Raw genomic sequence first — 14,647 nt, 5'->3', positions numbered from 1 at the left:
AGATTGAGAATATTATAAAGACCACCCGTTTCTCCTTTTGATATGAAATCATGCATTTCATATCGCCGTGGAGAGAGAAGAATCATGCATGTGTCTGACTGACGAAAATCACGGATTTTTACCAGCCCATGTTTTCAGACACCATGCACAACTAACCAACAGACACCATTGATGATCGATAAGAGGTAAGCATATGGCTAACGCACGTATTGCGTGATACGAATGAGTATTTTAATGCATAAGCGTTGTGTTTTCAGCCAGCATTGCGGTGTAATTTGGCCTAAAGAAAGCAGCAGGCATGTTGGTAACAACACTAGTCGATTTCTGTCCATCGCAATGTTTTTACAGTGCTTTAGCAGAGATGTGATTCAGTGTTTATATCAGACTCTTAGTGATGAATTGCAGTCGTTGATGTATGTTTAGCAAGCGCCCATCTTCATAAAAATGCTCAACTAAGCATAAATGTACATATATATGTGCATTTGTTACACAAGCAATGCGGTTCAATGCAGCACACAGTCGACCGAGTTTGACAAATGAAGACTAAAATGACATTTAAAAACCAAAATCTTGAGTTATGCATTCAAGTACGTTCGATTCTATGCTGAAAATGTAAAAACGTGTCAGTATGAAGGGAAGCGTTTGTTCAGGTTTGCGACTAAAATAATAATTTCAATCATTTTCTCTTTATTTAATGGAAGTGCTAAATTCAGCACAGCACAGATTTATTTTGGATGTATTTGTCATTTTTTCAACAGGAATTTTGTTGCTTACTTCCGAAAACTACTTTTCTGTTGAGGTCTTTTATTCTGCTCTTCCTGATTTTTGGTTTACTTTCATTTTTGAAAGCTCTGGGTGTGTGGATATATACAAATACTGAATGGAAATGATGTATTTAAAAACATGCCATTTTCTAAGAAATGTAATATTTGAGGTCAAATATGCTGTTTAAAATCAAGCAACGTTAAAAAATTCTTTATTGACAAAAACTCTTTATTGATATTTTATGCATATTTGTGACCCTGGGTCATTTTTTTTATTGAAGTTTATATATATATATATATATATATATATATATATATATATATATATATATATATATATATATATATCCAAAAGTTGAAGACATATTAATCATAGAAAAATCAAGTCATCCTTTTAATAGATTTCATCTGCACTCCACTGACCCGTATATGAAAGTAAAGTGGTACCATGGTACCTGCCACAAAGTATATATATATATATTTTAAAGTATATTTAAGTATACTTAATTCAATAACTTCTTAAAACCAAGGCCTGGAAACCACAGTCTAAAATGTTAAATTGTGGTTTCCAGGCCTTAATTTGAAAAAGTAATTAATTTCTTTGTGTATATACATATTTGTACTTTGCAGATTGTTTCAGGCTGCTTTTGCACTGCAGTTTCCTCATGGGTTTAATAAAGCATCCATTTAGAAGTCCATCCATTCTCCTGCTCTATGAGCTTTGCTTTTCCCCAGCCAATGTTTCATTCATAAGGCAGCACTGCTTCTCGTAATATATGATGCATTTACTCAATGCACTACAGCATGCCAGCAATGCAGTTTTGTCAATGCTGTTATCTGCCCACATGACAAACCTGTACACCAGTATGGAAAGCATTTTAATCTACCCAATCATACATATCTGAAAGTTTTGTTTCATAAACTGTATGCTCATAACTCAAATGCATGCAGCAGAAAACGTGGTGTCACACGTGTTCATCTATGAAAACAGCTCAACTTCCTGTTACCATACATTGCTTCATGACCTCTTTGGGCGCCTACCCTTCACAACCAGCATGATCCTGCATAGGAACTTTAAATACACCCCCCCTCCCCCCACCTGTATGTGTGCATGTTGCCTATTGCTACATAAAGAAAGTCTAAATTTAGTGACCGCATGTTTTTTTGACTCTTATCACCCCATGAGGTGATGTGCTGATGTCACAGTCTGTTAGTTTAGTGGTTTGACCATGTTCAGAAACAATTCTGACTACGACTCAATTGTGTATAACCTCGATAATGCCTATTATGCATTTAAAGAGATAAGTTTGGAGATTTTCAATCAGCATTTTATTGTTAAAATGTCAGTAGTATGCAGTAGTGGTTGACCAATATGGATGGCTTATGGCTGATATAGCGCTGATATTACACTATTTAAAGAGATAGTTCATCCAAAAATGAAAATTCTGTCATTAATTAGTCACCTTCATGTCGTTCCAAACCCGTAAGACCTTTGTTCATCTTGAGAACACAAATTAAGATATTTTTGATGAAATCCGAGAGCTTTTTGACGCTGCATAGACCGCAATGCAACTGACAGGTTCTTCTCGTCGGACATAAAAATATATAGCAGGCCAGCCAATACCTCAGTGTGCCTAGTTTTTAACATGTCCACATGCTGTACGGATAGGCAGGACCGCTGCCTGTTAACTCTTAGATCCGCGAAAAAAACACCATCACAAAAACCCTTTCAATTTGCGGTTCGGGACTTCCATCCACTGTCATATGCGTGTGGAGAAGCGCGTGTTTTACAGCGTTCAGCAATAGCCAATCACAGACATGTATGTTGATTTGATTATCACTGTGGCCAATCAGAGGAGGCTAAGTTACAATCCACTCACCAACCAAAGTGCCGGTTTCAGTTTTGCTGATTTCTACACTTTCGCAAACTCTCTTATTAAAACAAAGAAAGTGTTGTATAAATAAGAGATTAATTGTGCAGTGTAAAGGTTATTTTATTACTTTTTAATAACTTTGTGAGATTGCGATGAACTACTCTAAGATGAGTGATAGCTTTCCAGTGATTGTAACGGGAGCGCCTATTGCGTACTTTCTAGACTATAATTCATTCAGAATTTGAATACATTCACTCACAGATTCACTCTCTAATAACTAGGGGTGGGCATAGATTAATTTTTTTAATCTAGATTAAATCTTGGAATTAATCTAGATTAATCTAGATTAAAATGGCTAATTTGAATTCTGCTGAAGGCATTCAGAATATGTGTGCTACCCAAATAATGACTTAAAGTCTTTGAGAATGGATCATAAAGCTCATAAAACTGTTCTATGATAATTTGTTGATGAAAATAAATTATGTTCAATTAGATGTACTTGTGTTTACTAACTAACTAACAATGAAATTATTTTTTCTCCCTATTAGATTGTGTTTTTTTTTAACGTCAACACCTACCCAGCCCATTACATGTTACACCGTACTTTTATTTTGACAGGTTGCCGTGAATTTTCTGTGTATACAGTATGATATGATGCTAGTTTTCTCAAATGAAACGGTAAAAGTGACACTCACAGCAGTTTGGGAGATTGAGTTTATCTGTTCATGTGAGATGAAAATGCCAAAAATAACCGGGAGCGTCACGTGTGTTTCAGTATGCGTGTAGTAAAAGCTCGTCTCCGCAATGCATACATACAGCTAGGCAAACGGAACATATCCGATTCATATTAAAACGGTCTTTTTGCATTTCAGTTTTCACATACACTAGTCCATATCGCGATTTGAATTAAGTGACTGACCAACATTTGATTTATGAATCCAAAAAACGACGAATTTACGTGGCATTTCGCTATAGTAGATTCGGTTTTTATGAATGGAGGACGACGCGATCCCGTCTGTGTTTTGGCGGAGGAGACTTAAACGCGCGACCATATTCTATAGTCTTCGGTATACATCCGCGTTAAACTATCAAGGTGAAAGTCATCATAGCTTGCGTAGTTTAGACCCAGCTCCCAACCCAAATTTGAGAATAGATTAACGGCGATATTTTTTTTATTGCGCGATAAGAGTGTCACGTTAACGCAGCACGTTAACGCCGATAACGGCCCACCACTACTAATAAGCCAATAACGCCACTTGCCATTGAGTTGCATATACTACATCTGTTTACTAAGTAAAGGTGAAGCGAAATATGTCTGTACAGCCACACTGCACGTGTCGACACCCGCGCGCGAGTAAACAGATAACTTACAAATAGCATTATTTCTTTCACCATGCAGCAAACGTAAAAAAAAAAAAAGAATAGAAAAAAACCCTTTTAAACCGTTTAACTGATAGTAATAATCGGTTAAAATTCTTACTGTCGGTTAACGGTTAAACGGTCAATATGAGCATCCCTAGTATAAACCCAATTTTAAAGGCATATTAAAATGTCCACTCACTGTATAATGAGTGATTATTTATTACTCTGTTAAAACAATGGTTTTCATATGTTACATAACTACTATAAAAATGTAACAAAATATAACAAAAGCAACATCTGTAATACTTTATCTGAAAAAAGATGAATGTTGATCAGAGAGATTACATATCAGTTATATAAAGCTCAAAGCATCGGAATCGGCATTGGTATCGGCCGAACACCATGACATAAAATCGGTACTCGGTATCGGCTGCAAAAATCTTGATCGGAGCATCCCTAAACTGCACCATTATTTTGTGTATCAGGAAATCTTTGGACAGCTTCAGGGCTTTTCTTTCTCTGTGTTGTTTAGTCATGTAGCAGCAATTAAAAATATTTTTGTGCATAGCCAAGTTTTATTTAGAAAAGGCAATCTTGCCAGTGGCGAATTCTGTCTATGATTCTTTCATCTATCCCAATAGACACATTGGCTCAACCAGTTGCATTAGTTTGGGGTGGAACTACCTTCTGGTGGATGTCTAGTGTTGGGAAACCTAAACCATTTTACCTTTTGAGCTGTTGGTATATCCTTATTTTGAGAGGTGGGATTGACTCCTGTTTGTTGTATAGCAATTAAAAGCAAGTTAAGGCTTGTGAGGATGAGTGACTGAGTGACTAACGTCCTGTGTGAAACTTGTTTAATCTACATTTCATCTGATTTGCAGATCTCCTTGTTTGACTGTTGGCCTGCCGTTGGGAGTCTGCAGTTGTGACACGTAGAAACAGTAGAGACTGTGTATGTATGCTGCAGATGACCGTTTAACTGCTATCTGTCATTGATGTGTCAGTGGACATTTATTATCAGTTTCTCTGCTGAAAGTGTAGATGACCTTAAAGCTAGTAAACAGGCTGAAAGCCACAAAACTCCAATTTTATGGTTTTCAAAACTGTGTCAGTGTCTTCTCGCCACACTCTCTGCACAACGGCGGATGTTTTGTATTTTTCTCTCGTCCTTTGAACACTTATAGCCTCAGGTAAGTGTGCGATTCATGTTTTCCATTAGCTGTCATGGGCCAGAGGTTGTAAAAGTAGATCAGCAGGAGATCTTATGAGCACTTATGAGCACTTATGACCTTATGAGATACTTGGCGGAAGATGTTTTGTAAAGCGATGCTTCTTTCTTGAGTTTTGTGGTTTTCTAGGTGTCAAGGATGTTTGTGTGTCTTATGTACTGAAATATTAGTATTAGGGCCGGGACTCGATTAAAAAATTTAATCTAATTAATTAGAGGCTTTGTAATTAATTAATCGAAATTAATCGCATTTTAATCGCATGTAAATATTTGACCTGAGAACAGTGAGAATTAAGATTTTTACATGGATTTTTAGTGTACCATTGAATAATGACTGAATACATGAGCTTAAGCAACAAAATATTGTTTATTTTTGTTCAACCAAGTCCAACAGACCAGTGCAATATTGCCACTAAGTGTAGCAAGAGGCACGTTCTTTAACGAGTCTTTCATTCCGAGAACTCTGCTCTTGTGTTTGCTTAATTATGCATTTAAACGTTAATGACCAAACCTATCATTATAAATGTTGCTGCACATGGAATATAATGCGGATAACATTTAAAAAATAGTTTTTATCAGGTTACACACTGATTATTTATCACTCAAACCCCTTTCTCTACCTGTCCGTTGGTCGCGTATATCCTCCATGTTTGTAGTTTTTTAACACTTTTTATGCGTGTTTGTAGTTCTAATCGAATCCTGGTTCACGGCGCAGTGTGTTGCGGGCAATATTAGCAGTTAAAAGTGTGCATTGATCGTTAAGTAGTAGACCATCCGGGAATCTTTGGAATACTTTTTAAACATACTACGATTTGGGACATACAATACTATTTAGGACGGACGTCTTTGGCTTGTCTGAACGCTAGTTTGTGCTCCAGTATAATCGGTCCGCCTAATCTCATCCAGTGAGAAACGTTCCGCGGTGCAAAACTTAGTGCGATTAAAATGCGTTAAAAAATTTTAACGCATTATTTTTGTGTAATTAATTAATCTAAATTAACGCGTTAAAGTCCCGGCCCTAATTAGTATACAACTGAGTGTGTATGTCTTCAGTGTCACATGATCCTTCAGAAATCATTCTAATATGCTGATTTGCTGTTCAAAAAAATATTTTTTATTATCATCAATTTCAGTATTTAAAAATGACGCTTGCATATGCACTCACATACTGGCTTTCTTAGCATTGTCAAAATAAAAGTTCCTTCTGAAAGTTGTTCAAAACTTTTCGACTGATGATGGTGCTTTAAAAATGATGCCAGTCAAAAAAAGACATTAGTCTTGGTAATGTAATTTATTCCTGTGATGCAAAGCTGAATTACAGCATCATTATTCCAGCGATCTTTCATAAATTAATGTGCTGATATGCTGTTTAAGAAGCATTTTTTATCATCATCATCAATATTAAAAAAACAGTTGTGCTGCATATTTTATTCTACAGTTTGAAACTTTAGAGCAAGTAAGATTATTTAAAATTTTTTAAAATAACTTTTGTATTTGAATCTAATTTAAAATATAATTTATTCCTGTGATTTGAAAGATGAATTTTTAGCATCATTCCTCCATTCATTTAAATATTGATATTATTAATAATAATAATAAATGTTCCTTGAACAGCAAAGCAGCATATTAGAATGATGTCTGGCGTATCATGTGACACCAAAGGCTGGAATAATGATGCTGAAAACTTAGCTTTGATCACAATAATAAATTACATTTTAAACTATATACAAATAGAAAACAGTTATTGTAAATAGTAAAACTATTTCACAATTTTATTATGTGTGCTGTTCTGTACTGCGCAAAAGAGACTTCTTTAAAAACCATTAAAACTCGTACTGTTCAAAAACTTTTGACTGGCAGTGTATATATGTATATATTTAGTTTATAATGTGTCGTAGTGACAATTATTGAATAACACAGTGAATTAAATGTTTACTGATGAACAGTTTCCTCAAGTTATGTGGTATTGACATGGCTTAACCTCTAACTTCATTTAGTCCAGGTAACCATTTGAACATTAACCTAGTGACCTTTTCTCCACTGACTAACCATACAGGAAAAAGGTACAAAAGTTCTCACATGGGCGGTACATTTTCAAAAGGTACACCTTTGTACCTTATTTACTTCTAAAGGGTGCATATTGGCAACTTGGTAGATGCATAGTACCTAAATGGTATATATTAGTTCTTTTTAAAAATGTATCACTCCAGTTACACCTTTTGTACATTTTTTTTTTTTTAATAAAAAAAAAAAATGAAAAACACTTTCTATAGGAAGTGAGAAAATCTACTGCATGTCTTTTACTCTTTGTGCTGATTCACTCCTGCTAGATCCAGTTGAAACGCTGTGATTATTTTGGCCCAAGGTTTATCATTATGGATCACTGCTTCCTAACTATGCGCTTCAAAGGGGACAGACTTGTTTTTTCTGGCGCACAGTGACAGCACCAGACTGCAGCAGGAACTGTTTGAGCATGTGATTAGGAGAAGGTTGACATTTAGACGTAAGCTCAATATGATATAAAGGATTACGTATTGTGTCGTTTCGGACAACAGGAACCTGCTGTTTACTCCAGAACAGTTGTGCAACTGGGATGCCTGAGATTTTGGACAGTGTTTTGGAATCGGCAACCAACTCTTGCATCACAACTGGCAGCATTAGTATCAACCAATGATGCTTTAAATAAAGTCTGAGAGGAGGACTGATACTGCGAGCCTTCCCGCCGCCTGTGTTAGTTTTATGGGCTTCAGTTGAGATAGAGACTTGGGCTTTGCATCACCTCATTTGCTTCTCCTTTCGAACACAGTAATGGCAGAGGGCAAGTCTGTTAAACATTTACTTTTCTTTTCCCCTGGAACAGTGAGTGTGATTTCAACAGAGCGCTGATGTTCATGTCTTACTGTAAAGCGTCTTCAAGTGTTTTTTCTACTCTTTCTCTTGCAGTGGGGTCGGGTGGCCATGGACCCCTTCAGCCAGCTGATCCTGCTCATCTCGGTGGTGAGTTTTTGCACCTTCCAGTGGCTCTTTCACAGCGTGAGTCCCTGGGCGTCATCCAGAACCAGCCCTGGCTTCCTCAAACTCACCCACAAACAGAAGATCGAGTGGAACTCAAGGTACACAAACATGATTTTTTTGCCGCCTGTTTTGGGTGCTGGGGACTAGTTCTGCATTTCTCTATGTAAGTGATACCTTCTCTGTTTATTTGAAATACAAAGGAGTAATTGTGAGCTGTATGTGTTTGATTCACTCAAAAGATCTGGCTCACGAGAGTCATTTGATTAGGAATTGGTCTGCACTGGTTGCACTGTGTGGTTCTGATTCACTGAAAAGAACTTGTTCATAAGAATCATTTGTTTAAGAATCAGACTACACTGGTTGCACTGTGCTTCTGATTCTTTAACAGAACTGACTCAAGACATAGTTCATAAGACTGTTTCATTTGGGAATCACAGAACATTACTAGCTGCACTGTAAGTGTTTGATTTGCTAAAAAGATCTGGCTCAAAAGACCAATTTGTTCAGGAATCATTTAGACTGTAGGGTTTTGAATGATTCATTTAAAAAGAAATGGCTCATAACGTGTCATTTATTTAGGAGTCGGACTGGGCTGGTTGCACTGGCTCTGATTCGTTAAAAGATCCGACTCAAGACTAATTTATTTGGGAATCAGATAGAAATATTTGGTTACACTGTATGGCTTAAATTGCCTCAGAGTTATTTGTTTAGGAATCAGACTGCACTGGTTGCACTGTGCTTCTGATTCATTAAAAGAACTGACTAGACTAAATAATTTAAGAATCATTTCGAAAACTGGTTGCACTGTATGCATTTAATTTACTAAAAAGATCTGTCTCAAAGCTCATTTCTTCAGGAATCATGTAGAAAACTGGTCACACTGTATGTGTATGCCTTTGTTTCACTAAAAATAACTGGCTTATAACGCGCAATTTGTTCAGGAATCGGACTACAGTCGTGGCCAAAAGTTTTGAGAATGACACAAATATTAGTTTTCACAAAGTTTGCTGCTCAACTGCTTTTAGATCTTTGTTTCAGTTGTTTCTGTGATGTACTGAAATGACATTTATGCAAAGAGTCAGTATTTGCAGTGTTGTCCCTTCTTTTTCAGGACCTCTGCAATTCGACTGGGCATGCTCTCAATCAACTTCTGGGCCAAATCCTGACTGATAGCAACCCATTCTTTCATAATCACTTCTTGGAGTTTGTCAGAATTAGTGAGTTTTTGTTTGTCCACCCGCCTTTGGATTGACCACAAGTTCTCAATGGGATTAAGATCTGGGGAGTTTCCAGGCCATGGACCCAAAATTTCAACGTTTTGGTCTCGGAGCCACTTAGTTATCACTCTTGCCTTATGGCACGGTGCTCCATTGTGCTGGAAAATGCATTGCTCTTCACCAAACTGTTGTTGGATTGTTGGAAGAAGTTGCTGTTGGAGCGTGTTTTGGTACCATTCTTCATTCATGGCTGTGTTTTTGGGCAAAATTGTGAGTGAGCCCACTCCCTTGGGTGAGAAGCAACCCCACACATGAATGGTCTCAGGATGCTTTACTGTTGGCATGACACAGGACTGATGGTAGCGCTCACCTTTTCTTCTCCGGACAAGCCTTTTTCCAGATGCCCCAAACAATCGTAAAGAGGCTTCATCGGAGAATATGACTTTGCCTCAGTCCTCAGCAGTCCATTCGCCATACTTTTTGCAGAAGATCAATCTGTCCCTGATGTTTTTTTGGAGAGAAGTGGCTTCTTTGCTGCCCTTCTTGACACCAGGCCATCTTCCAAAAGTCTTGGCCTCACTGTGCGTGCAGATGCGCTCACACCTGCCTGCTGCCATTCCTGAGCAAGCTCTGCACTGCTGGCACTTCCGATCCCGCAGCTGAATCCTCTTTAGGAGACGATCCTGGCGCTTGCTGGGTTTTCTTGGACGCCTGAAGCCTTCTTAACAATGCAGTGGAAAGTTTTTTTCGGAATTAAGTTAATTTTCATGGCAAAGAAGGACTATGCAATTCATCTGATCACTCTTCATAACATTCTGGAGTATATGCAAATTGCTATTATAAAAACTTAAGCAGCAACTTTTCCAATTTCCAATATTTATGTAATTCTCAAAACTTTTGGCCACGACTGTACACTATTTGCTCAAGTCAAATTCATTTGGGAATGATTTAGACAACTGGTTAGACTGTATGTGTTTGATTTACTAAAAACAACCGCTCAAGTCAATAGTTTAGGAATCAGATTACACTGGTTGAAGCATATGGCTTTGATTTGAGAAGAACTGGGTCAAAAGACTCAAACAGTGCAAACAGGTGTGTCTAAATGACTCCTTAACAAATGTTTTTGATTCACTGAGAAGAACTGGCTCATTCGTTTAGAAACTGTACAAGTCAAATTGTGTGGACTCAAAATACTTAAAGGTTGTTACTTAACAACTAATACAAAACACCGGTCACATTGTGTGTTTCTGGTTCACCTGTTTGGGAATCAGATTACACTGGTTGCACTGTGTCATCATTTAGATACTGTTTGCACTCTGTTTTTGATTCACTGGCTCATAAGAGTCATTTGTTTAAGGAACAACGCAATTACTCTTGTTGAATATAGCCAGTGGATTCACAGCAGCAGTGCTTCAAATATTTCCCTGTTAAATGTCTTCTCAAAAGATTACGCTGTGGAGAGCAGGTTGTAAACTGTCGCTCAAAACCACCAGCGTCTGTATATGCGTAAAGAAACTGCCAAGAGGCGAAGATGGCAGTGATAATGCTCATTTCAGCCTGCTGTCAAGAGAACAGCAAACTGGAGGAGATCTGTAGATGTAGGACACACAGCAGTCAATCGCTCCTTTTCGATTCAACAAAAGCAAACCACTGTAAACACTTGCCATTTGTGATTAAACCTTTCGCTTTTGTGCCTCTGTAGGACCGTGTCCACGCTCCACGCCCTGTTGGTCGGCCTTTTCTGCCTCTACATCCTGTTCTTCGATGAGGCCGTCAATCAGGACCCCGTATGGTGAGCACTCGGCCGTCAAACCGAACCGTCACACTGCATGCAGGGCATGCCGGGAAAGCGCTGCTCTTTAGAAATGAGCAGGACTCTTTCTGTAACTGTTTTAAGGTGATCTTGTAGTAATCTCAGTGCCTTGTCCTCATCTTTACCACAACAGGGGAGATCCTACTCTGGTGAAGATAAACGTGAGCATTACTACAGGCTACCTCATATCTGGTGAGAGCTTACAACAGATGTCTGGTAGTGTTTGGAGAGCTGCATTATGCATGGAAATGCAAGATATTGTAATATTGAGGGTTGATTTGAAAATGAATGTTTTTTTGGAGGGGTTCCTAGTAGATTGATTTATTTAAATTGCTGGTCAGCCCAGTTTCACTTAATGAGACCATTGTGACCATTTTAACCTGGTTGCAGATTATTTTGTAAATTCTTTATTATAATTTTATCATTTTTTTTAAATAGATTTTTTTCAGTTTTTACTTTTACTTTTTTTCTATTTAGATTTTTTTTTACTCTTATAACTTACTGTACATAAACTGAAATGTGACTGGTTTATCAGCTTTATCTGCTTTACAGTATGCTTTAATTTATTAAAATGAAACAAATGCATTTGTTAACATTAATTTACAATAGAGTAATTTCACTAATAGATTTTTCAAATGAGAAGTTGTGTGAATAAACAATTAAAAATTGCATTTCAATTAACTAAATTTAACAAAAATCAAATGTTGTAAAAATATATTGGTTGTTGTTAGCTAATGCATTAACTAATATTAACAAATAAGGTATTATTTGTTATTAATCAAACTATTATTTATATTTATAAAAATGTTTTTATGGTATTTTATGATATGCCTTTTCATTTCTGTTAGTTTGTGAAATTTTAAAATGAAATGAAATAAAATCAAATCTAATACCAAAAAATTGAATGAAATGATATAATAAAATGTACAAATAAAATGAAGTAAACAATATAAAAATTCAATAAAATTAAATTAAATGAAAAGAAATTAAATAAAAAATATAAAAATAAAATGAAAGGAAATTATTTAAATTAAATAAACAAATAAAACAAGAAAATGAAATTAAAATAAATAAAAAAAACAATAAAGTGAAAAAATGAAATGAAAAGAAATTAAATAAAATGAAAAAATAAAATTAAATAAAATGTAAAGAAATAAACTATTTAAATTAAAGAAAAAAAACAAGAAAATGAAAATAAATTAAATGAAAATAAATTAAATTAAATAAACAAAATGTTAAAAAGAAATGATAAAATAAGTCAAATAAAATAAATAAATAAAATAAAAATTAAAGAAAGTAAAGTAAAAATTTATTTAAATTAAATAAATTAAAAAATTTAAAATTAAAACTAAAATTAAAATGAAATTTAATGAAATAAAATAGGTATAAATGAAATAATAAAATAAAAGGACAAAAAATTAAATTAAATAAGTACATAAAATAAAAAGAAATTAAATAAATTAAAAAGAAATAAAATTAAAAACAAAATGAAGTGAAATAAAATAAAAAGAAATAATATAAAAATAAAATAAAAAAACAAATAAAATGAAATAAAATGAAAAATACAATTAAAATAAATGAAAATATAAAATGATAAAAATAAAATAAAATAATAAAAATAAAATGACAAAAATTAAATAAGTACATAAAAATTAAAATAAATAGAATAAATGAAATAAAAAGAAATAAAATGAGAACTAAAAATAAAAATAATGAAATAAGATAAAATAAAATGAAATAAAAAACCTAACAGAAATCAAAGGTATCAAATGCTGGCAGAGATTTTATAGAATCCTCTGAATGACGAGAGTTAAAAAATTTGTTGCAAAAGTCCCTAGATCAGTGTTTACTTTTGAAATGTGGATATATAATCATTAGGCCATGTTGTTAACAGTTATTGGAATGTATTAAATCACTTCCATGCTAAATGAAAACGGCTAAATTCATATTCCTTAAAGTGCTGACTCTGTTTGCCCTTTTGTTTGTGTTTTCCAGATCTGCTGCTTATATTTTACTATTGGAGAGCAATAGGAGACAAGTTTTTTGTAATCCACCACCTGGCAGCGTTGTATGCTTACTACTATGTACTGGTGAGTTCCCTGTTGTCCCATAACAGAACATGCAGGCAAGATGGGAAAGAGACAACCAAGAGTGAGCAGTGGTGGTTTCAGGTGTGCAGCTGGTGCTGAAAGCTCTGTTCCCTGGCTGACGCTCCACAACACAAGTGTTCACTTAAAGTGTTAAACTAAAAACTGAGAAACAGGACAGTCAGAAGCTAAAAGTCCCTATTAGTGCGTCATTTTCTAAAATTCATTTTGAGATTGAGTCATTCTGTCCCGTTTTTTTTTTTTTTGTGCAGCTTCTTCGAAACGAATCCCTATTTAGCACATTTTGGTTTCCAAACAGTTGCAGTCACCAGCCCAGATCTTTAACCACTAGTCTATACCACTGAGGCCACTGCGGTTCACTCTTGGTTCAGTTGTACGGTTACCCTCTAGGTCACCAGGTTCTGTAGCTGACTGGTTATGATGATGATGATGATGATGATGATGATGATGGTATTTTTTGCATGGAATGCTCATTGACGGTTATGCAGAAGTCCATTTTCTCTTCCTCAACTTCACTGACCCCCTTCAGCAATTCTTATCGGTCAGTTCTGGCCGGCTTTCGGCCCAGACTGGACCGGATTGGATTGTGTGCATGTGTTGATGCTCCTGTGGTGCTATTGGAGGGTTTCCTGTGTGCATGCTCTAATAACTTCCCCTGCTTTGAGCCGATCTTCCTCCTAAACTCTCTCTCTCCCCTCTAAAACCTAACATCCACGTCTCAACTGCAGGATGAGTAACAGCGAGAAAGCGCTTGTTTGTTTGGGCTGATCCACACTCACGATTTGGGACTGTTTCGCTGAATAACAGGTTGATCTGGTCGTCAGCTGAATTCTTATTAATTGCACATTTAGTTGCACAGGTTATTACTTGTGCCTTTTGAGATATTGGTCAGAAATTAGTAAGAAATGAAACTAAACACTTGAAATGGCATCAGTTGATGCGCAGTTGTTTGGCATAGGTCATTCTGTAAAAGGGATGCCTTCAAAAATTAAGTGATTTAAAGTAATGTTTTAACAATATATCAGTCTGAAAAATATTTATTAATGTTAATAAATATGTTAATATTAATTAAGTTAGTAAATAATTAAATGGAAAATATTATGCATATAAATAAGCATTAAATAATTACACAAATGTAAATATTTCAATATTTTGCATCTGTTATCTATATAATAACAAATAACAATTAAATAAGTTTTTTAGTAAATAAGTTTAAATTAGTAAATAAGTTATTCAGTTATTATATTTAATACTTAATTTATA

General features: G+C 35.4%; 1 protein-coding gene across 1 annotated transcript; it reads left to right on the top strand.

Annotated features, from left to right (window-relative positions):
* Positions 1 to 6: 6 nt before the first annotated feature.
* LOC141317139 (TLC domain-containing protein 4-B-like) lies at positions 7 to 14,397 on the top strand. Its single transcript, XM_073832947.1, has 5 exons — positions 7 to 185; positions 8,175 to 8,344; positions 11,166 to 11,255; positions 11,410 to 11,468; positions 13,272 to 14,397. Exons 2-5 carry the CDS (start codon positions 8,190 to 8,192, stop codon positions 13,463 to 13,465), a joined length of 498 nt encoding a protein of 165 aa, XP_073689048.1. The 5' UTR covers positions 7 to 185; positions 8,175 to 8,189; the 3' UTR covers positions 13,466 to 14,397.
* The last annotated feature ends 250 nt before the right edge of the window (positions 14,398 to 14,647 follow it).

Source organism: Garra rufa, unplaced genomic scaffold (assembly GCF_049309525.1).
Source record: "Garra rufa unplaced genomic scaffold, GarRuf1.0 hap1_unplaced_383, whole genome shotgun sequence".
NCBI lineage: Eukaryota > Metazoa > Chordata > Actinopteri > Cypriniformes > Cyprinidae > Garra > Garra rufa.
This window is presented reverse-complemented; position numbering and strand designations above follow the sequence as displayed.